Source organism: Magallana gigas, chromosome 10 (assembly GCF_963853765.1).
Source record: "Magallana gigas chromosome 10, xbMagGiga1.1, whole genome shotgun sequence".
NCBI lineage: Eukaryota > Metazoa > Mollusca > Bivalvia > Ostreida > Ostreidae > Magallana > Magallana gigas.
Window position 1 is genome coordinate 26,378,996 of NC_088862.1, and position 25,982 is coordinate 26,404,977.

Genomic DNA, 25,982 nt, shown 5'->3' on the forward strand with positions numbered 1-25,982 from the left:
CTCCTTTAACATTAAATATAAAATTTTAAAAAATACATCAATTTCTTAACATACAATGTCTGCGTTTGACATAAACGCGAATTAATATTTTCACTCTCCTAGAATGATCATTGTCAAATTTTATATAAAACCATTTTATTTACAATTATTTTGATTTCTGTAATGATATTTTAAAACTACAAGTTTGAACCATTGTTTAGCTTATAATTAAGAAGTATTAATTAATTTAGTTGTGAGTCGTAAATTATTTTTTAACACAGGACAGACCATTTTATCTATTAAACGTGGCGCAACACCATTGTTTTCTGACACTATGAGTTTCTCGTGCAGTTTTTCCAAGAAAAAAGAGCATTTAGTTTATAGGGGATATGTGGCCATCTTGTACATTTAAGGATAAGAATGGAAAACATTTCTTTAACTAGCATGTGTCTGTTCGAAAAAGTCCAAAACTGTTGCCAAACAAAGCAATGAATACGAGGTTCTATTCGTTTTGTATGCAAATTTTGCACACAAGAACAGAATAATGCACGACGTTTAAATCACTTAAAACTGTGCAGCATCAGACTTAAATTAAAGATTGAAAAATCTGAAAAATATGAAAAAGTTGGTGTTGTCCACTCTACAACCAGTTGTTGAGGAAAAGTTCTAAAACTGTATATTAAGGATTCAACTTTGTTTCAATGTAAAGTGCCCTATTCTTTAAATGGGCTTCAAAAACTATCCATTCTTACAATATATTTTTGTGTGTGCCTATGAGAGTACATTGGAGTTATATTTTCATTGAAAAGTATAAGTATATTTTCTACTGAAGACAATCATTTTTTGAACCCCTACCTTGTCTGTAAAAAGAATTTGCTTAAATTTACAATTAATAGAACTAAACAAAACAAACAAACAAACTTGGGTGATGTATGTCACATTCAACACAGATTGTTTTGAATTGACATTTATTTTTCTAAAAAAGAAAATATAACGTCAATGTGTCTCCATAGATGCAGGAGTTCTAAGCAAAGACTGAAGTTTTCCTCTTCTTAGAATAGATCGCATGCCGACAGATAAAAATAGGGTTCACTTATATGAGGTAAAGTTACAATATTAACGTGCAAAACTTAAGCTTGTTCTCAACAAATGATTGTAGAGGATATTATTGAACCCTCTTTATATTTTTCAGATATTTAAATCTTCAAAATAAGTCTGCAACTTCGCAATTTGACAGCTTTTCTGAATGGTTAAAAAGTCATCCATTGTTCTATTCTTGTATGCAAAATTTGCATAAAAAAACAACCCACAGAACCTCATACCCGGTATTTATTTGTTTGTTTGTTTTTTATCGTTTGGCAACTGTGTTCGTCAGCTTTGGGAAGAAACAAGGCAGTTCAAGAATTTTTTTTACATTCTTTTCTTCAAATGTACAAGATGGCCGCACACCCTCAACCCCTTAAACAGATCCACTGGTGTTGGGGAGTAATACAAATAATAAGTTCGATATTTACACTCTGGAAACACGACAATCAGAGATTTAAAGACTGACGTTCAGTATATTTTTAAGAATTTAACATGAAAAGTGTATGAAACCTGAACTTAAAAGAAATAAGTAACAGCTAGTAATAGTAAACACAATGCAGTGAAAATTATTGAATTAAAGCTTAAATATTGCTCTAAGAAGGATACACTTGAACTTTCAACCCTGAATAGATAAAATAAAACACAAACAAATCTGTTGGAAATAAACCAAAAAGTCACAAAATCTTCAAAACTATTCTCATCACACTAATAAAGAAGTTAATACCATTTCCACTGTGTAGATGTAAATTTGATTAAAAAACATCTAAGAAACATTCAGTTAAATTTTACTCCCGTGAGAGCTACATATGTTAAGCGAGCATCAGTGAGGACAAATAAAAAACAGACCTTTATTGGAAAAATTGCATAATAAACCCCAGTCAACCAAAAACGGATCATTATTACATCATGAAATTGTTTTCCTGTATGGATGTATTGTATCTAAAGGCCGCTTGTTTCACCGAAAAAAAGCTATGATGCACATGGTGGTGGGAGGCAGACTCGTCACCGTTGTGACTACGCCTGTGGTTAAACATTTCTCTATACATCAAGTGAACAACATTCTATCTGCCAACGGGCACGATCTAAATACATGCAGGTATAACCAAATAGCAGAGAGAATATGAGAGCAAATAAAGGTATATAACATATGTACATATACAATTACGAATACGTGTATTTCTCAAACACACACATACATTGTGTTTATCTAGGCTAAGTGAAAATTTACATGAAAAGTTAATTAAGGTTATACCATGTACGTCAAAAACTTTTTTTGTATTTTTTTTTTTTTTGGAAAAGTTACAATTAAGTTAATTGTGGGGTTTATTCGTTCTTTGATAAGTAAGTTTTGATTTTGAAAGCAGTTTAAGACTTCAGAACGTTTACAATGTCTAATTGTTTTGCTTTTAAAAACATTTAAAAAAGGAATTAAATGCATTCGAAATGTGTCCCCACAAATTAAAAATGTAAATTTATCATAAATCATACTTTTATAAATTATTTAAATTTGAAAATATATTTTATTCAAATTGAAAACCAAGATAAAACAAAATTTAAGCTTTTGTTACAGAAAACCTATTCATGTATCATTTTTTACTCTATTACTCTTTCGAAAAATCACGATTTAACAACATTAACAGTTAGTTTCCATTCTACACACTTTTTTATTTTCATAACTACTAAATTAATGCATAACGTTGTGTAGTTTCTTAATCTCATTTATGGTATTAATCTTATAAGCAGTTTCTGTAAACGTTTACCGCAATACACATGTAAAACTCACAATGATTTGAAATAAATGAAAACAATTCTTGCGATTTTTATTGAACATTAGAAGTTGTGAGCTTAACGAGGCCGAGTACAGAACGAGTACGCACGCTTTCGCGCAGCGTTTCATTTGTATTGTGACGTCATCTTTTTGCTTTGTTGACGCCATGGCGTGATAGTTTCAACTGCAGGCATTCAGCGAAATTTGTTGAAAACAGCTCGTTTGATGCGTAAAATTGATATTATATTGTGGAATAAACATAAATGTCTCGAAGTATAAGCTTTATTTGGGCTCGGGTCGAAAACGTGAAGAGGGTTTAGCAAGCCTAGCCTTCTGTCACGTTTTCTTAACCCGCCTAAATATCGCTTAGGATAATTCATTTATTTCAAGACATTAACCATGTATTTTATATTAATGACCCTTAATATGTCTGAATGTTTTAATATTACAATAAAGATCACCATTTCCATTTTTGTCGAATAAAAAATAGTCATTATCTAACAAACTGGGAAATTGGGCACACAAAAAATAACTTTGATATGACCCCTGGAACAAACCAGGAGGTAAAAGGTTTTTTTTTATTTGACCATTTGATGCCTTGTAGCAATAGCTTTAATATGTAGAACAGAAAAAGAAATCCCTAGGGCAGAAGTTTAAAAAATGAGCAAAATTGGTACATTTCAAGCAAAATCCCATAGGGTCCTATGTTAAAAATTTGAGATGGTCCCTTAAACACACGATGTGGCAAATGTCTGATTTTTTTTTTATCTTAAAATAATAATCATATCAGTAGAAATTCTTGTCAAAAATTTCATTCAAAAATCTAGGGCAGAAAAAATTAGACCGGCCTCGTTAATTTTTTTTTTAACTATAAAACTTGGTCGGTCTTACGAGAGAGTGAGAACACCAGTCTTATTTTAGGATCCGCTCCTTATTTCTTTCGTTATTTCCAGACATCTTCAACAGCAGCAGGTAGCCTGTTCGCTTATCTCCAGAGCATGGGTGATATAGGGGCGACGGCAACAACAAATGCTGCTGTAGGTGGCGTCACAGAGGCATTGGCTTACTTCCTTTCCTATTTGTACCCGAATTGTGAAATGGAATAGCAAGTTCTCTAATTGAACATGTACCATTCATTGAAAAAAAAAACCGGATATCTTTACATCTACGCTCAGAGCTAGAGCGATTCCAATAGTCTTATAAAACTCCCAACTTTATCGAGTTCAAAGACGTGCATTTAGCTGACCATGCACTCTTGCATTTGTTGAAGAAATCGTATTGTTTCTCATTGTTTGGGTTTTCGTCTAATGTGCATTAAGGATTATTAGATCGGTTATGTACAACATTTTTTATGCATGGGTTCTGAAATGCTCTTCACTTTTCGGCTTAACTTTGATTACTTTTTGGATACTGTGCACTATATATGATACACAGTGAAGTAGCAAATAACAAGAATATATGCAGTAAATAAATAGTTTTAGTTAATGCTCAATAAAATATTTTTGTGTATGTGTTTTGTTTTGGTGGGGTTTTTTTTATTCAATTTAATTTATCTCTTACAAATATATCAGACGGGAAGGCGAATCTTATACATACGACTTTTTTGTGTGTTTTAAGAGGAATTGGTGGCCGACTGGTCGTGGCCATTTTTAGACTGTACTGATCTCTTTTAGCGGAGAGGTCTGTATAAAAAAATTATAGGAAAATACTCAAACTAAAAAAGAAAAGTGTATGAACTTTATTATTCCTAATAATAATTTGCAGCTTAACAAACCATATCATAAAATTTTAAATAGACATGATGGTATATATGTAGACCACCCAGTCTCCTTAATGTTTTTTTAACAACTGTGGCTTTGCAAAAAATAGTACGTAATAATATGTACCACTTATTGTTAGACTTATTTTTGCAATATCCGTCATTAGATGATCATAGACGCTTAAATAGTATTCAGCGCATCAAGTATTTTTCATACCTGTGATGTTGTCACATGCAAAAAGCATTTGGATTGATATTGAACACATTGGACAACCACATATTTTCTAAATCAATGAAAATCCAAGCCTGTTGCATTTGAATTCTCAAACTATCAGGGTACAGAGTACTGGGTATTCAAATTTTAAAAAAAAAAGGGGGGGGGGGAAAGTAAAAAATTAACTCTTTTTTAAAGTGGTATAGAACACCTCCATGTTGTGACGTGCTATATCGAATAAACAATAAAATCAAGTGTAATTTTATAAACGGTTTCTTTTCCAAAATTATCACCGAACAGTGTAGCGCAGTAGGTAAGAGGGTTCACAAATATTCTGTAAGTCACGAGTTCAAATCCCGGTGGAGATTTCAAAATGTTTACCTTTCCAAAAATTTCTAAAACGTTATTTTTTATTAAATATTGTGAAGTTTGAAAATTTTAAAGCGATGAAAGTATTTTAATTATAATATACTTTAATCAACATAAATATTGACAGGTGTCCCTTACCACCATATTGTTAGTCAGAGAATTAGCCCATCTCTTTCTTTTTTAATTTGTAATTATTGACTGACACTTTACTAGAAAAAAAGCACTCGCTCGATGCAGTACAGTAACCACTTTATACAGTTCTTTTCATGAGGGTCTTGTTCTTGCTATATCGCTACAAATTTCACATTGTAAAAAATATGCAGAAATTATGTCCAGTGTCTTTTGCTATCAAAATCCGTTTAATAATTATAATATAATCCGCAAATAAAACGAGGTTACATTTTAACGATTTTTTTTAATAGTTTGCAACACGCAAAAAAACCTTCAAGATTGATGAAATATTTTACATGAAGATAGATAGATAGATAGATAGATAGATAGATAGATAGATAGAGTATTCAGATACATTTTTCATTTCAATCCATTCTGGAGTGTGTTTGGGGTTTTTTTTACTTCAAATCACTAAAGAATTGTCCTTAAAGCCAGACATTTTATAATGGATGAATCATTACCATTACTGCCTATTGTGCATGATATGAACCATTTTAGATAAAATAAAACAAATTTGGTGCTTGTATATATATTTATACAGTTCAATTGCAATCAGATATTTATATAAAGTATCTTTTTTTTAATAATTAAAATAATTTATACAACAAAAGTGAAAATAAAATTATTTGACATGCACAACCACACAAAAACAAAAAATTAATTGTCACGCTGAGAATTTTTTTTTTCATTTATAATTTGAATAATCAAAAATTCTTAGGTCATCATATTATTTCATTTTCTATTAGAATTTCTTACAACCTAAATTATACTTGTAATTAACAATAAAACCCAATTAAACAGTGCAGACAAATATATATGAAATGATTAATATATATCTTTCTGTTCACTGGTTATAGATTTATGATTAAATAACATCATCTTTTTTAAATATTGTATATCTATAATAACAATTTTTTTTTATAAAGTGTATATTTTATTATTACAAAAAAACAAAAAAGTAAAAAGTAGATATTTCAATACCATGGCTTTATTTTCAAAGTGAAAAAGACAATCTGAATTCTTATTTACCATTCAGATATTGTTGACAAATTCATGGACAAGGTACCATTGAACTGATATACCAAATTTATAAGTAATGTATCATTTATCAATTAAATCGATACACCAGGTATCATATCAAATTGTACACTGGATAAAACTAAATAGTTTTCATCCATCTGATATCAAAATTGGAATTTTAGAAAATATATCCAAGGGCACTTGAAAAAGTATTTTGCAAAATAGGGTGGAATAGACTGTTTAACACTTTTGTAATGTTAAAGAGTTGGAACCCATACACAAAATATACTAAATTCCCAAAACCATTGCCCCGGAAGTGCAGCAAATTGTCAAATGAAATATATATTCATGATAAATATTCATATGTTGGAATTCTAAATCTAAATATGGCATCTGAGTAGTTAGTTTATGGATGAACGCATCTCCAAGCAATTAACCAGACACTGGGAAGTTCTTGACGTAGGATTGTCGAGCTTCCATATCATCAGCGGGCCGGTTGTGGGGTGTCCATACGGGCTCTCCCACGAAGAAACGATGGGCCTGAATGTAGTTCTGTAACACAAACAAAAATTCAAGTACTGAAAGTACTGAGAATCATGACGTTTTTTTCTTACATGTATCTGTTCTTACAAAATATCATCAGCAGATTTTTTGCTGGTTGGATCATTTTCATGTAAATGAGAAAAATTAACGGGTAATCAATGATTTTTTTTAAATGTTTTAATATCAAATTGTTTATTTTGTAGATGAACTTAATTAATCTCTGTGCCTGATGCAGCAACATTAATTTTGACTAAATTAATGCATTGAAGTCTAAGAACCTATACTTTTTTTGCCAGGCCCTAAACTTTACAATGTACTATTTTTACTGAAACCATGTGCAAAGTATTTTCGCTGGAAGCATGCATGATTAGGATCATACAAAACTTCAAAAGGAGCATGCATGGTCAAATGCAACTACATGTATTTAGTAACCAAATAGGCAAAACAAGTTGAAAAAAGAAAAATTTTGCTAATATTGACAAGATTTGGCTATTTTGGGTTGATTAAAGTTGCCCTTTCTCCAAACACTTTAAGCACAACTGTGTCGGGGAAAATTAAAGGCGGGACAAAACTCTTTGTTAATATTAGTGCTGAAACGAATACCATAAATCAGTATTCGAATATTCGTGAGTACTATTCGATTCGTATTCGAATATTCGTAGACGTCATAGACAATGTATTAAGCATATATGATAGTTTGTATTACGAAGTGGGTGTATGTGTAGACTGCTTAAACATGTCAGTTCGAAGTTGACACTTAATGCATGAGTATCCATTGAATTGAGTGCGCATTTCATTTTTAAGCAAATAATAATATACTGATTTTTTAAAAATTTCCATCAACTACAATCAAAAGATTTATTACTTCTTTAATAATATACTGCAGTCCTGACTCCTGTATGAGACCGATACGTAACTTCGTAAGTCAGTCCAAATATTTCCGCCATGTTTGATAAAGTATTAAACAGAAAACTGATAACGCTCGTAACTCCGGAAATGTTCTGTTTATTTAAAAAAAAAAAACAAATTATATCGAGGTATCTTTTAAAAAAAACTTTCGATGTACCTTTCGATATTAACTCTCCATAGCTCACACTCGTTCAAACAGTTAAGCAATTTTTTTCTTCAGAGTCTGACATGAATTGAAAAATCTAGAATGTTTGTCTCCGTTCGATGTAAACCCAGCTGCTTTTACTTTCAAGGTTAACAAGCATGGCGGAAGAGTCTATTACTGGGTTAAGTAATAGACTCTACCAAGCATGGCAGTCATAGATGGCTTTATATATTTACTTTCGTTCCGAGTAAAATGAAATAACATGATGCTGCATATATAGTTTACAGTGCTTGATATGGGTGTTTAACATGTGATTGAATATTCGAATGCTAAATATACATTCGAATTTTAGAAATTTACTATTCATTCGCGAATATTCGAACATTCGTTTCAGCACTAGTTAATATACACAGGGCAAAATTAACCCTGCAGTGGTAGATTACCTTTTTACTAGCTTACTTTGCCATATTTGTTTTAAAGAAAAAAAAATTATGAATTTATAACCATGCACCCTCCAATTTTAAAAAAAGATCATTAAAAATTTGGTAATGGGGCAAGTTTAAATATTGTTGCTAACCCAAATTTTGTTTAGATTACTGTATTACTATACAGGAAATATTTGCTCCTTTTGCCCTTGTTGTTACATGTAGCAGGCGAGTTAATTACTAGGCAAATTCTAATGTCTTGGTCACTCTTGAATTATTTCTATTTATTTAATAAGTAACAATATTAAAACTTGCCCCTGTACCAAATTTCTAATGATTTTAGCATACATTCCATGGTTTTAATTTCATTTTTTTAAACAAAAAAAAAATGACCAAATGGGCTAGATAATGAAAAAAAAAATTTAATCTCAACAAGGTTTAGTTTTACAGCTAGGGTATTTAGACTTGTCCTTTCACCAAACGTCCTGCTCTCACCTTGTCATCTAAAGTAAATCTGTGGTAGATTCCTGCAGGTAGAATCAGAAGGTCATTGGGGACGAGTTCGATCCTGATCCACTTATCATTCTTGTCCCTGACGTCGAAGTAACCGCTGCCTTCCGTGATGTAACGGATTTCCTCGTCTGTGTGCAGGTGTTCCTCAAAAAAGACCTTAAGCTGAAAGACAAAAAAAAATAATTGATTTAGATGCATTCAGAAATAGATATTATTTATACTGTCTTCACTGGCAGTAAGATAAAGACAGAATATCCTAATATCACAATATCAGCTGGAAAAGTATTGAACATTAATTTGTTGATGGAATTTTGGTGCAAAAAAAATCTTTCATTATACACCAGAACCAAATGAGATTGCTCAAGTCCAATCAGATAAGTCACAGAGAGGACTTCATGTACATCATGATTGTATATATCAAGATTCCATAAATCAGTAATAAGGCCACACCCATATAATTTCTTGTTTCTCCGACATCCAGTGGAAAAAGGTACGAGCGGGCAAACAATTAAATAATAAAATTATTATTTCTTGTAGCAAAAATTTTAAGGCGGTACATAAATTAATTTGTGCGGACGATATTATTTTTTCTAATTGTTTTTTGTTTATAAATTATTATTATTTAAAATGCTAAAAATAGAGCAGAAATAGAACAGAAAACAGCGCAGAATTTCATGGATGCGGAAAATTAACTAGAAAACTGACCAGTCAGGAAGGGCCCCGCTATGACAATTAATATAGAGAAGTGAAAAAAACTTTGAATTCCATCCACTTTATATTAACAATGATGAAAAATAAATTCCCGGCATAAGATGTAAAGAACAGCAATATATATAAGGTGGTAAAAAAAAAATGAAAATAATAAGTAACAACTGTATTTTTAAAATTTCAAGATAATTCCAAAATGTCCAAAAACTCTAAATAGTAACCTTATGTATCTGCATAAAACAGGGATAACCTCATGTCTTATAAAAAAAACTAAATTAAATGTGTATTTAAAAAAGATTTAAACAGGTGTTTTAAAAAATGCAATCCTTCAGTGAATGCAAATACATTGTATCACCCAGGGTTGACCTCAACTTCAAAACAAACATCAGTTGCAGACAAAGGTGTTCATTAATCTTCATATGACAGATAGAGATAATTAAGCCTCTAAATTTTCTGCAGCAGGCAAGATGATTAATCCCAGGGGATTAATTGTTCTGCTCTCTCATCCTTTTCTTCTAAATTTACAATAAGATTTTTTTTTCAGAAATGACAGAATGGGATAATTATCTGATTACCTGTTAAAATTAACAGCATTAAGGCAGAAAAAAAAAATAAATAATTAAAAAATAAAATAGTGAAAAAGGATATCTTAATATATATCTTGATTTTAGAATTCGATAAAATTGTCATAACTCATTGTGTACTGTATTTTAACCAAAATAAAGTATGAATATTATATTTTAAATCCATATTTCAAAGAATGTACACAATACTACACATCATTCAAAACTGACCTTAACTTCAAAACAAAGTTCATCTGCAGACACAGGCAGTGCAGTAATTAATCTCAATGTGACAGATAAAGATAAAGCTTAGGATGTTCTTCCTGTGGAAGGTTAATTAATCCCAAAGGACAAATATTGCACAGCCTTCCTAGTATACAATGGGAACATTCTCAGCAGTTATCTCTCTTTGCTCATTCATTCTTATGCATAGTTGAGGAATCTACCCCACCACCCAAGCTCCAAACCAGAAGACATAGAGAACCAAAGTTAGCATCAAAATATGTATTTCTGCCTACTGAACAACCATACCAAATTTGAACTTGATCTGGCAACCATAACAAATTTTATTAGAAAAAAACAGAAAATTTGTGGACGGAAGAGTGACAGACAGAAGGACGGACAGAGTGATTACTATAGGGCACCCGCAAATCCTTGCGGGGCCCTAATAATAGTATTATTTCTATAGTTTTATTTAAATACGAGCGTGCGGGATCCAACGAATAAGAAATTATATTGGTGTGGCCCAAGTCTAAAACAATCATACACTTAAGTGACTTAACAATGACCATACAAGTCAAATTTAGTCTGATTTTTTAAGCAACATGTGTACAGCATATACACAGCATATGTCACAAAAATGCTTCAACTATTTTTATTGTAAGACTTTTAAAAGGGAAAACCTCAATTTTACATAATTATCTAGACTTGACATGGAAACATTGACGAAGAAGAGCTTTACAATTAAAAAAAAAACATTAATTTACTGACAACTTAGAATTTTCTGTTTTATTTTCACCCCTTTTGCCCTTGTTACTCCATTAGAAAGAATATCAAATTTATGTAACACATCTTTGAGTGGGCAAATTTAGAGATAAGCCAAACCATTTGCAAATATAGAAGGAGAAAAAATTCATGTGGTAAACAGGGTTATCTCTAAGACCCGGGAGCCGGGTAATTCCCCCGCCTAAAGTGACGTAATTACCCAGCTATTTTTTTCATTTCAAACACAATCTATAAGCTATCAGCTAGACCTCCAGACCCCCTTCTCCTTTTTTATTTCTCCCTTCTACATCAATTTTTAGAGACAACCCTGGGTAAAAATAATTCTGTCTACAGTATTCACCTTCTCCTCATAATTTGGCAGTTTATCCTTGCTACAAGTTATCATGTCCTGGTAAGTATAGCCCCGGTCTTTCCGGAGTTTATTCACTTGATCCTCCGCTTTTTTGGGGTCAGAGTCAATCTGCAAAAAAAAGTTTCATTATTTATAAATCAAAGTTAAGAAAAAACAATTTTACTATAATAACAACTGTAATTCTTCTTCATCATGTTTGTGCAAAAACAGATAGTCATACTTGACTTCTTTCTTTTGTACGACTTGAAGACTGTTAACATTGTTAATCTATAGTTTCAAAGTCTTACACAAATGTCTTTAGAAGAAATTGTAAATTAAGCGCTTTATGAGTGGCTGAAAAAATATTTTTTTCAATCATATCATAAAAAAAATGTTGTCTACACAAAAACAAGACTAATTTTAAAAAAAAATGTATAATCCTGTCGAATTTTAAGTTTGAAATTTCTACAAAATATTATAATGTCACTTTAAAACAATTCACTTTAAAACAACTTATTAATAAATGAATTTGAATACAAATCAAATACAATATATATTATATCTTACTAATTTTCAATATTCATAATTTCTACGCAGCAGTATATACCGGTAAGCAATACTTCAAATTGATATATGATTCTATGATATTAATCTAGGATACAATGTCGTTAAATAATTAAGATCCAAATATCCCTTCTGTTCACTTCGGCATTTTAGTTTTTATATTGTTGTCTGGTAGGCTTAATTTGTAACACCCCCCCCCCCCCAAAAAAAAAAAACAAGGGTCAGGAATACCGGAAATTCTGCAGAAATCAACTGACCCTTCTAAAAATCTATCAAATGTGAGAACTCAATGAGTACAAGTTACAACAGTTTCATATTTCTGAAAAAATGCCCTTAATCCTTAGCTTTTGCAATATTTAGAGAGTATTTCATATTTCGGTTATTCAGTTTGCAGTAAATACATTGAGTTATATGTATTTCCCCATATTTAACATGATTGTGATGTCAGAGCATTGGTTTAGTGTTGTATGGTCCTTTAAAAACTCCACTGATAATTAAAACTACGCGTAGTATACCGTTTTATTTAAGTAAAAAGCATTTAGTACGTTCTTAAATTACACATTTTATTTGCTTCTCAAAAGTTTTACATTGATTCTCTTGGGAACGTGAGAATGCCATTAGCAATGCATGAACTGCATTGTGGGTCAAAATTTACTGATGCCAAAAAAAAATCTGACTGATCAATGTTCAAGAAAACCATTGTGACATCACTCAATTGTATATTGGAATACAGAGGTTAAAGGGTGATAACTCCGTTAATCTTATGTTGTGTCGGCAGTTTATTTACAATGCATGTACATAGTCTTGAATTATCTTGTTTGTTCTCGCGAGAGCGTGAAATGGGAAACCATATTTACAGAGAACCGATATAAACAAGAAATTACTGGTCCGAGTAACTGTCACCTAAAAAATACTTTGAATGAATGTGCAACTGGTCTGCATGAATTTTCTATTCACACACGCCTTACCGGTAGAGTTCGCTTCGTTCGCTAATACCGTTCGCTTTTTACAAATCTAAAAATTGCCCCAACCAAGTTAATACTGAATGTACAGATATGTACATGAATTATGATAGGTAGCTATCGATGTTATTCTGATTATGCAATGAAAGTAGAATTCACTAAACATTTCCAAATGTAAACAAATTATAACAATGAATAATTTTCTGTCCAAAAAAATGAAAAAAAAACACAAATATAGGACAAACAGGTTTAAAGTGTGAACTGGTAGATTGGTCGAACGACCCCCCCCCCCCCCCCCCCACCTCCCCGCCAAATATGAGCCGGTGGCATATGTAAAACTTAACCAGGTAGCTGCTGCAGGTATATTCTCTTTTGAGAAGTGGACAGGCATATTATATATAAGCCTACATGTGGATGTAGGCTATGCCTGTCCACTTCTCAAAAGAGAATACTGCAGGTACAATGTATGAAGGTTAATTAATATCAGAGATTGTATAATTTATCAACATTGTGTAACTGTTCATTCCTCCCCCAAGCGCTAGACGTTATGTAAAACGCATAGCAATGACAATACTGTCAGTGTCCAAAACCCGATTCTGTCGTAAACAATTGCTAATTGTGGATTCGTCGGTCTCGTAAATTACCCACTACCCACCTCAAAATAGAGGACCCCGAGCTTCTTAAGGTCGTCTAGGGAGACGAACTGCGGTGGATCCGTCATGTGTGGTTGTCTCTGATCCTCGGAGGAATCGTCCATAAACCATGCTCGCACCATCTTCGTACTCGAGGGTCTAGCGAAGTTGACACAGTTTGCCGAAAGAGGTCACGAATTAAGCGGTGTCTACACAGTTCGTTTCCCAGTTGATTCGATTACATTTACATGTAGTCAGTGGCGGATCCAGCGCCGGCGCGCCGGGCGCGCGCCCCCCCGTTTGATTTTTTTTTTTTTTTTTTTTGTGGTAATTTTTTTCTGATCATATAAAGTCATGCTTTACTTTAATATTAAATTCAATTTGTAAAATGAAAAATACAAAGATTTATAATTTGTAGGCATATTCATGTAGAAGTGTTATTTTATTCGATATAGTTTAGTAATTACACCTATAATTGTGTACGATATTTTGAAGTATTTCTTGTTTTTATTTATTTTAATTATTTACGACCGACAAACTCATTGGTGCAATTTTTCTCCTGGACAATTATGACAAATAACAATATTATTGAGTAAAATTGCAAAAGCATACAAAATGAACAAAATTTAGTTAAAAGTCTTATCCCAGATACAATGAAATAAATACTTCTTATTTGTAAGAGCTCAATTGAAACTTTCTGCAGCTTTTGTTACTTCAAAATTATAGTCTGTCCCAAGATATTTATGCAGCACATTAGGACGATTTTTAATAAAAATACACATACCTGTGAAAGAAGTGCAATTGAGTTGAAAGGGATATTTTCCAAGATAATTTCATCGACACATTATCATCTTTCACTCAGAAAAAATCACAGGAACGAAAACAGATTCCTTACGGAGATTTATAATGGGGAATGTTTACATCTTTTCTCCATTCGGAATACACTCGGAATGCGTCGCGCAATTTTTCAACGTTATCATCCGGGCTTGCTGCAATACAAAATCTCCGTAGACATCACATTTTTTAGCACTGTATTGAAACCTGATAAGCTAACGGGGGCGTTTCGACTAAGAAATCTTGGAAATTTTTCATACTTTTGAATGAACATCGTTTGAACCCTGAGGTATTTATGAATATCAAGCAATTAAGGCAAATGTAAATCCAAAATATCTTGGGACAGAGTATAAATGTCTCATAACATTTTGGTAACATTTCTAGTGACTAAAATGACGAGAAAATAAGTAAAAATTGGCCCTCCAGACAACATGATTTTGCCTTTCAAAATATCTAGATTTCAGGAGCTTCCGGGGGCTTCGCCCCCTGGACCCCCACCAGGTCTTCGCCCTGGACCCACTGGGGGCCTCAAGGCGGCCCCCAGACCCCCTGCCTTTAACTGCGCCCCCCCGTTTTCAAATTCCTGGATCCGCCACTGGTAGTAACATCTGACCACAGGTGAAAGCAGACCCCCTGACCCTCATATGTATAATGATGAATTGATAGGCTAGAGATAAGTCTTAATTTTATTTAGGACGCTTGAACAAAAGGAATTTATAAGGTCATGTTATGTACAGGTTTTTAAGTGCAGGCACGAAATACATACCTTTTTGACGGTCAACCGACTGATCCAGCTATTAGTAATAAAATTAAATCATATTTATAAACGAATTTATTATTGGCCCCGGACGTTGTTGTGACTGTGTTAGAAAATGATATGGAGAGTTGAAATTCAAGATCTTAAGCAGCTTTTGTTTATTTCCTTGGCCCCCTTAAAATGTTTAATGCCTGAGCGATATTTCATTTTGATTAAATATCAAATGAAGATAAGAAATCATTTTCATAGGCACGGGCACATATAATATTATGTTAAATGGAATAAGCTCAATAAATATAGTTTCCATCATGTATGTTCACATATTAATTGTACCGTTTTTGCAGCTGTTGCATGTTTTTTATCGGTTTAAGCGATTGTTTTGAGCTCTTTATTTGAGAGATCATGGAAGAGGGTGTGTTGATGTCACACCTTAGACTTGTAGAAGCTTTTCTTCATTTATAAAATGCCATCAAAATCTTTTATTAGGTAGAATAAAGTCTAGAAAAAGTAAGCGAAAACATTAAGAACCCCACACCCAGTACAGAAACTATGAATTTATCCGTTTCAAAGAAAATTAGAACTAATGCATTTTATCATTAATTTTTTTGATTATATAATATGATCAATAGCTTAGAGCCGTAGCGATTGAAAGGCTTACTGGAAGTCACGTCATTTTCACAATGGCGTGGAGAAATTATTAATTTAGGCTTGTGTCCTTTACAAAAATATTGATTTTTTAAAAATCAAAATGTGCATATGTGTACATGTTTATGACGATTTTTTTTTTTAGATAAAAATAATCTGTAAATAGGATTTGCATGCCAAAGAAACACAAATATATGTATCTAGCAGACAGTTTGTAAGTCACTTGAGATATAAAAGAAAAATCGATGACACTGTATAATTTTTAAAACATCTAAAAGCATATTTTAATCTTTCAAAGTTTCCAAGTTTACAAAAGTTAAATTTGTTCTCTCTTTCATATACTATCATCCACATGTATATCAAGGAGCCGATACAAGTTACACATACATACAATTAATGACAAGTTCATTAAGTACGATTCATAGAGGAATTCATGCGCATTGTGAAACTGGTTTTGGAATTTCAAAAAAACTTGTTCAATGAATAGTTATTGATTAACATATTGTTACCGGTGTTCACTTTCTGTATATTAATATCGAAATTATCTACATGTATATACAACGAAAGGAAGATCAAGTTGTTCTGTTATTATAGTGGACAATGAAATACACTCAGTTCAATAAATAAATATTGGGAAGGACGGATTCCGGGTATTAAGCTACGTCCTTGCTTTTACTTTTACTCAAGTCCACGTTTGTATGATTCAAGTTTTCAGATACTGTTATAGGTGCCCTTCCCTTTTCCTCTTCGTACAATAAAGAACACACCATCCTAGAAAGAGAAAAATGTACAATCACAATGGTACATGTATACATATACTAGACATTGTCAAACGAAATAACAGACGAGAACAAAAAACAAAACAAAACCAAAAAGACCAACTCAAATACATGACATGCGTACAAAAAGTTGTCAGAAACTTTCAGTGGTAAGCTCTTAATAATTCCTACGTGTTAAAAATGTTCTATTATTCAAAATTAATTATAAATCAGCATACCTTAACAAGGGCCGGGAAATCCAACCAGAAAGAGGCGTTTGGAATCGCATTTTTGCCGCTGTTTTTCCTGACAAAGATTTGGAATAAGACCCCTCCAATTAAATAGACGGCTACCAAACTAAAGAATCTGATAACAGGGAGAAAAAAAATGAAATTAATGTATAGATAAAGAAATCATTTTTTCATCAACATGAAAGAATAATTTGTTATTTTTCATCAATGAAGGTTGTCCTATAAAGGCTAGAGAACAGTTACTATTATATAATAGTTACTAGGTTTTGCGCCAAGGATAAAAAGGTAATTTAGATAATAACGAGAAATATCATTGAATAATGATAAAATATTAAGCCATGAACATATATAGTTACTGAACTCTCTATCAGTATAGCATTTTGAATCAATGCTACTGTCCTTTCTGATATATTTCATTTTTTTCAAATAAAATATACAACATGACTACTATTTGAAAAAAATGAAATATATCAGAAAGGACACTACACAGAAATAAAAATATGATTTTAATCAATCATTATACAAATATGGTTCAGTTTTATCTTTCATGACTCTAAAAAATGATATTATTTAGAGTATACATACTAGTATTGGATTTGTGTTCGGTTTTTTAAGGAGTTAAAAACCGATCAAGGCCAGCTAGTAATTAGTTTATATTAATGATCAAGCCCTTTTCGAATTGTATGAAGATACATGGCAATTTGCACAGTGCTGATTTACTGTACATGAAGAGGGGGGAGGATAAACGTCGGTCTGACTCAGTACTTACATAATGATGAGTATTGTTCCGGCAGATATCCCCGTGTCCTCCCTGGGGCAGGCGTATTTACCTTTATAGATCAGCGCCTGTAAGTATTGAAATAAGCATTGAGTACCAGAGAGAGAGAGAGAGAGAGAGAGAGAGAGAGAGAGAGAGAGAGAGAGAGAGCATGACCGTATAAATTTACATATAAGCATGTTACAGTACATCTACTAGTACATGCAATAAGATATATCATAGTTATAATTATGATTTCAAATTTTAATTATAAATCATTCATTCTCATGTAATAGAATCAACAATTATATGACCTCATGCATCATAAAGTAATTATGGATAAGTGAGAACATACAATGTAAACGCCCTTGGGTTGACTTTCTTATTCATTATTTTTTTTTTCAATTAATCTATATAATATGTTTATAACAGCTTATTGATTTCCTTTTACATAAACACAATTAAAAATGAAACTTAACTGCACTTAATTTTTACGAAACGTTGGAAGTATTGCTATTTGTTGCTTCAGACGAGTTTTAATAACAGGGAAAATATAATTAACGTTAATTCAAAATTATTTCACATTTCAAAAGATTATACAAAAACATATTTGATTATAGTTATCATAATAATATGATGATCAGAACTGTAATTTCCTTTACGTCACAACAAGGAAATACATTTTAATTATTTCTTCAGAATCCGAATCGGATGTTTTTCTTGAAATTACTCATACAACGGGGGCAACATTTTGTAAAATGACGTATCATCAATCGACTTGCTGTATGTGTTTATACATGTACATGGTAGGACGCATACACAGACATGTGCATCTGTTAGATATATATGCATCAATATTTCCCCATATTTGGTCATGCCGTACAGTTGCAAGATTAAGGTGGAATAACACACCTGGAAAAAGTTACTCAAATTAACTGTAATTATTTGTTTATGAATGATATAATGATGAATAAACTGTATATATGACAAATAAGCCAAAAATTTGTAGTTTAGGGATGAAAAAATGAATATCTAAACAATTCAATTCAGTAAAACACAACAAAAGCCCAAGTGGGATTAGAACTCGGATGTAAGCATCACAATTAAGTCCGACACTTTATCCACTCGGCTACGAAGTAAGTTATAATCTACTAGCGTCGATAAAATCCTTTACATAAAACGAAATGTCGTTTCGATCAGAGGTCAGCCATTTTTTGATGATGTGATATTCAACCTTAATAAATTATATACACTGTAGCCGCTGTTACAATTTAAGGCGGCTGGATGGTCGTGACAATTTTTGTTAGACTTTTTTGATCTCCTTTATAAGAGAGCTCGGTATAAATTCAAGTTAAATGGCTTAAACATATGCTGGGTGTTATATGATTACTATAAGACTTATTAAACTTGTCTATACAAAAGACAGATTTATAGTACGAATAAAAAAAAATCCGGATATTTTAGAGTTATCGAACATTGTTGAGGATTGGAAATCGTTTAAAGATTCATATTTATTTTAAATGTTAAAGGTAGTTCTAAAGGGTAATTTGTTGACAACCAATCCTCCTTATGAAAGATGTTATTGGTTTAAATCGATGTTATTGGTTTGATAGTAAGAGTTCTACAAACGTAGGTTCCTTGAACAGCTTCCCCTATTGGTTGGAACATATCCGGGCCTTGATCACAGTATAAGTACAGTGTAGTCGTTCTGCAAAAACAAGATAGAACGATTTTTTAAACAAGAAGTTGGACTTTCGGTATGACATATATATCTGATTCTTGCATTAAAACAAGTATAAAAAAAATATGCACAAATTGCATCATCTTAGATTAAAATCCATATCCTGTTGATTTCAAAATGTCATGAATAAATGACCGGCAATGAAATAGACAGGCCTTCGTCACATTGCTGTTTTACACAACTACCTAAAGTCCAAGCTCTTGTTAAAATGGTTCTAAATGAAGTTTACGGTATTTTAAGTCATGTATAGAAAATGCTATGTGCATGTAATGTTACATACATGTTATGTTACGTACATCTACATTAAATTGTAGATTGTTCCGACAATGTCAGTTAGTTGTAAGATGCATATTCTATACTGAATACTATAATTTTGATATTTAATACATCGTTGCAGTACTGACAAAGCTAGCCTAGTTAACAAAACAATAAAACGGTACTTATACATGTTGTGTAAACTACATTGAATAGTGTTTGATGCTTCCACTGACAATGGTAGCTGGGTAGTTAAATATGTACATTTTGCTTGATGTCACATTACAACTGACAGTGTCAGCTATATATGGACACCTGTTTTGCTGAGAGTGTCCAGTAAGACAGTTTTAAAGATAAATGTAATCAATACACTATCAGATATTATAATATATTTTGGTCACTTCATTTATTGTCAATGTCGTCTGAGCAAGCAATGGTGCAATGTAGATTACACACTGTTGATGGAAACTACTAATTTGTTTGCTTTATTTGGCACTGTCATATGAGTTCGTATCATATAGTGTAGATTTAGGTGTATTTTGCATATATCAATGAAATAGACTGGCCTTCTTCACATTGCAGTTTTACACAACTTCCCAAAGTCCAAGCTCCTGTTAAATGGGTTTTAAATAATGTACCTTATTTATTATTTTTTTTGTATTAATTTTACTAACAATGTCAGCTAAGTAAGTGATAATGTACACATCATCGGATGTTACACGTGTTTACCTATAATAAGTTCTTTGCTTTTTCCGACAGTATCAGCTGAGTAATGTTATACACATTGTTACAGGTTATACATATCTTATCAATACAGAATTGAATTTTATATACATGTACATGTACCTAAGTTCGTTGCTTTTACTGATAGTGTCAGCAGAATAAGTGATGGTGTACACATTGTTGTATCTGATATACCTTATATATACATCCAATTTGTTGTATTCTATGCAAATGTACATTATATCGTTGCTTTTACTGACAGTGTCAGCAGTAAGTGATGCTGTACACATTGTTGTATTTTATATACATACATGTACCTTATATACATTGTATGCTACATGTGTGTACCTTAGTTCGTTGCTTTTACTGACAGTGACAGCAGAATAAGTGATGCTGTACACATTATTGTATTTTATATATATATACCTTATATATACAATGTATGCTATATGTGTGTACCTTAGTTCGTTGCTTTTACTGACAGTGTCAGCAGAATAAGTGACGGTGTACACATTGTTTGAGGTATCGTAACCAAACTGGGCGCTGTCCTGGGTCCCACAGTTGTACTGCGTTCCTGAATGAGTCTGACAAACCTACAACATAGCGGTCATCAACGTCTTTATTATCATAGTATTTGTTAGCTGTAACTAGCAAAGAATTAATCAGAAATCATGTATCAACAATAAATCAATGATTACAACAGCCTATGAATAGTAATTGTTGACGGACAGAGAGACAAACAGACAGACAGACATACGAAAGAACGGACAGACAGATGAACAAACAGTGAGACAGACAGAGGGGAAAGGAAGTAATATTTCTAACCGCAGCGTTAGAACATGAGCCCTCTGAGAAGGGTTTACAAGGATTCCAAGAGTACAGGTCCACACCCCCACTGTCACTCACGTCCAGGAATCTAAAAATAGATATCATAATTAGTTCTCTTGTTGTATATATCTAATCACGATACACAGACAGTCAATTTTAAAGCCAGATATTATCACGTAATATATCCATTAGATAAAGAAATGTTTGGCTTCAATTTTATTTTTATGTCATATGATCAATATGACAAATATATGTAAATGATAACAAACAATCATAATTCGAGACATTTTTTTAATATTTAAAAGCCAAAATCACGCAATGAGAGGTACAACTATGTGTTAAATAAAGATTATATGGATTATACATTTGCGTATTTTGTAGTCTGAAGTACCTTAATTTTTACCCGCATGGAGATAGAGGAAGAGAGACAGACAGACAAACAGACAGAAACTGAGATAGAGAGAGGCAGACAGACATAAGGCAGACAGCGAGACATGCTTGCGCAGAGACAGACGGCTACCTTAAACTTTTCATGACATTTTAAAATGCATTCGCATATAAATCTGTCTCATTTTATAGAGAAAAACACTTGGTTTTAAAGTAAACACCGTGATCTTATCACGTGAGGAGGTCGTCCATACTTACGCCGGCCCGTTTGATTTTGCCAATGGGTCCAGATCTATAACTTTCCCATCGTCCAGCTTACACTTACAGGAATTCACCTTTTTACATGTCCCCTGGGCTGTAACAATGCAGCCCAGTTTTAACAAAGTTAATAAGACGAGAGTATTTTTCATGGCGAACAGCTGATACTACATATATATGTACCCCGAAGTTTTTATCACCACACTGTTAATCGAATGCTAATAAAGCATTGCAGGTTATCTTTAAGATATATTCATATATAGGTATGTATGATTTCATTTGAAAGATAAACAGCGGTCACTAAGATACAGGTATGTCCTGTATGCATATACATACTATCAGTCGAAAGTATCATTGGGTGATCTACAGTGAAATGGGAGGGGGGGGGGGCATTTTCAACCCCCTTCCCCTAAAAAATTAAAACTTTAATTGCATATAAAAATAAATTAACACCACCGCACCCCCCCCCCCCCCAACCCAGCAAAAAAATCTGAGACTATATTTATCAGATTTTAAAGTCATCAAAATCTGCAACAACAGAAACATCGATGACGAAATACGTACTTAGCCAGCTACAATTTTGCTAAGATGAAGACTTAGTACGTAGTACTACGGCGCTTCGGCCCTTCACCCTAAAAAAATTCGCAAAGTCTGAGGACTAGATTCCAGTCATACTATGTTGATGACTTTTCAATTTATATATTGTATAAATGATGACGTCACCACATTATACATGCAAATACTTGTACAACATTAATGTACATAGACTTGTTTAAGTGTTTAACTCTATGTAAATACATTTGTATGCATTGCTCTCTCAAATACTTTTTTAAAAGTAAGGTAGAGAGCCATTAAAATTTAAGATTTTTGCAACACAGTGAAATCTTGACGTAATGAAATTTAATTAACGCAAGCAGGCATGTAGTACTAATGTACCAGTCCGAGGAACCATCCATGACCAGTTACATGCAGATTTATCATGTTATTATTTTTCATTTATTACGCTATTTATCGCTGAAAATAAACTCTGATAATGATTTCCTGGCGAGAGTGTGAAACAGATAGACAATCAACAAAGATCAGAAAAATCCACTAGTTTGGAAAGACCAAAGACAAATGTTGTGATTGACGAATACATGTACACGTGTCTTATGTAAGGTTATGACAGTTGGTCAGATAGTTCTGTCATTGGTGAAACATAAAAAAAAACAGACAGGGAATCAATTTATTGTGTATGTTGTTCTTTAAATCAATATGAGCTGCATTTTCGTACTGATTTTTTTTTACGAAAATTTTATTTTCTACTGAAATGAAAAAAATATAATGGTTTACAAATTTCTGTATGTTGTTCTTTAAATCAATATGAGCTGCATTTTCGTACTGATTTTTTTTTACGAAAATTTTATTTTCTACTGAAATGAAAAAAATATAATGGTTTACAAATTTCTGTTAGTTTTTTTTTGGGGGGGAAAAGACTTTAAGAAGCCTAAATGATTGAAGCAAACTTGAATTATTGTCGTCCTTTACAAAAATTGAACTTTTACACAAATCGTTTACAATGCAGAATGGATATCCGTACCTGTAGATATATTTTTCGAACGTTCTTTAACATGAAAAAATGGAATGACAAAAATATAATGGTTTTTAAATTTCTGTTAGCTATATTTTTTGTGGGAAAGACTTTTAAGAAGCCTTGATTGAAGCAAACTTGAATTATTGTCTTCCTTTAATTATTACAAAAACGGATCGTTTACACAAATCGTTAACAATGCAGAATAAATATCCATATCTGTAGATGTCTTTTTCGAACGTCCTTTAACCTGACAAATTGAAGAATGTAGATTTTTTTACATTCTAGTTAATGGCTATCGTTTGAATAATGAGATATTTATGAACATAAACTATTTAAAGCAATGCCAAGTGGTTTGTTTAAAACTGTATTTCCTGCAGAAACTGCTACATGTACTAGTATTATTACAATTCTGTACATAACTTTTATGATCAATGAAATTAAAAATTATTTACTTTATCTGCTAAAGAATATAAAGCAATATATCCCCTAAGAAGAAAGCAGTTTATTGTTTTGAACTAAAGTCATTGTTTCTTGTTTCTTTTCATGAGTATCAATTTTCTCAATTCACCAAAGAGAGAGCAAAATTCTAGCTTTTAGAAGCTAAAAACAAAGATCGTGCTGTAGAGCATACGATTTTTATTGATGCATGCGTAAACATCAGTGCAAACAGTAAAATTTTCTCTCACGAAAAGGTGACGTGACGAATATCTTTGGAAGTCTATTTTTTATGTGCATTTTATAAAAAACAGTGATTTTATTCTTTTAATGTTGTCTTGAGATGTTCATGCAACACAGAGGGAAATGTGACCTGCAATTTACGAGACGGAAATATTTAATGTGATTTGTTATTCACTACTAAAATGAAAAAAAAATTATGATGCAAGGTGTTTTTTTTTTATATCTTTTAAAAGGCTTTTATTGAAGCGAGTTTAAGGTCAAAATCTAGTAAATGAAAGGTGCCAACAGGCAATGATGCTTCATAACAATATGTTTGTTTCATAGGGGGTACCGGGGCTTAAATTTTTGGAAGACCCAATGGAAAATCATGTTTTAAACAACCATTTTCTATGAAATATGAAGGATAAAAGTAACAAATCTTGGGGTTTTGTCCATTTTTGACAAAAGAAATATATCTAGAATACCTACTGTGTCTCAAAAAAAACGGTATTAAACAAGCTCTTGACCTCCTCTTTAAAATGATTTCAAATTAAATATAGGAACTGGGATTACTTTTCCTATGATTAAATATAGAATGTCAAAATATTGTTTTATTTTCTACATAATTTCTTTAAAGCCGTAAAACGCTGGAAAGATTCATCAAATCAATTATGATGTCATTATGGTTCTAGCACCAAAAAGACAGTCTGCAATCATTTACTAGATCTTGACCTTAAGCTATATTTTTGTCCTGTACATAAATTTTACATGTTGCTTACAAAATATACTTCAGGTGCGTTTTACAATATAAGTATCAGCACGTACGTATGGTATCCTTAAAATTTTCAGACAGAACACCAAATATTGAATATAAAATGTGTTTGTTTCTTTGTACATGATCACTTTAATAACAAATTTTAGCACTTGTTCCAGTTATTGGATTTACCCCATAGTATAATACTACTAACTGTACATTGGGTTATTTTCGCCGCTTGTTATTTTCGCCCCTCTACATTTGCAGATTGTTTGTACACGTCTCGAATACGCCCCACTAAGTTTAATGAGAGACAATTTGAGACCTTAGAATTCAACCAGTCTTAGGTTCGCATGCTGAATATTTGACTGTATGCAGTTATACAATTAAGGTAACTTTATTCGAATTCCAAAAAGTTCTTCTTCCATAAATTGTCATCGTTGTTTTTAACTGAAAAGCAACAGACAAGTGTTTTGTATCATTCTTCTCTTCGATAATTGGCAATATACAAGTCCCACAAATTCTCAGCAAACAATTAATATATAGTTTTCAGTATCTGGTCAAAAACTGAAATGCGTAAAGCTTTATAGATTATTTTAATCGACTTCAGTCAAGTTATAAATTCCGCAGGTAAAATTAAAAGATATCTTACCTGACTCGACCCTTGTGGAAAGTTGAATTATTAAGTTGAAGTTTATTAAAAGTTATCCAAAAAGCCATTATAGTGTCTATATCACTGTTAAAGGGTGGATAAAATTAAGTGTCGTTGAATTAAAATATTTCACAAACTTCCTCAGTGCAAGAAGGCTAAATGGACAAAGACACGATTTTAAATCAAAATTTTATTTTCTATCTTTGATGTATAAAATGGTTTGCTTGCGAATTTTAAATGATATACCAAAATTTGATTATAATAGAAGTCAAGTTATAAGGGACATACAGAGGGTTTGTTTTCAAACAAAGCTCAAGTCGTATAATTTATTTGTTTACAAATAATGTACAGTATGGAATTACCATTTTTTTTACAAAATGACTTATGGCAAAGAAGGTTAACCGATTCATGTTTTCATAAATAATATTATCAACAGAAGAAAGCAACATTTGATTGAAACTTATAACAATAAAACACATATGCAAA

General features: G+C 32.1%; 2 protein-coding genes across 2 annotated transcripts; both read right to left on the reverse strand.

Annotated features, from left to right (window-relative positions):
* Positions 1–6,314: 6,314 nt before the first annotated feature.
* LOC109619887 (acireductone dioxygenase) lies at positions 6,315–13,872 on the reverse strand. Its single transcript, XM_034454513.2, has 4 exons — positions 13,690–13,872; positions 11,518–11,637; positions 8,884–9,063; positions 6,315–6,918 (listed from the first exon to the last, which is right to left on the reverse strand). Exons 1-4 carry the CDS (start codon positions 13,807–13,809, stop codon positions 6,799–6,801), a joined length of 540 nt encoding a protein of 179 aa, XP_034310404.1. The 5' UTR covers positions 13,810–13,872; the 3' UTR covers positions 6,315–6,798.
* A 2,342-nt stretch (positions 13,873–16,214) lies between these two features.
* On the reverse strand, positions 16,215–22,049 carry LOC105337411 (cation-dependent mannose-6-phosphate receptor). The gene is made up of 7 exons (XM_034454512.2): positions 21,861–22,049; positions 21,213–21,303; positions 20,847–20,980; positions 19,298–19,376; positions 17,681–17,757; positions 16,900–17,026; positions 16,215–16,673 (listed from the first exon to the last, which is right to left on the reverse strand). Exons 1-7 carry the CDS (start codon positions 22,010–22,012, stop codon positions 16,614–16,616), a joined length of 720 nt encoding a protein of 239 aa, XP_034310403.2. The 5' UTR covers positions 22,013–22,049; the 3' UTR covers positions 16,215–16,613.
* Between the last annotated feature and the right edge of the window lie 3,933 nt (positions 22,050–25,982).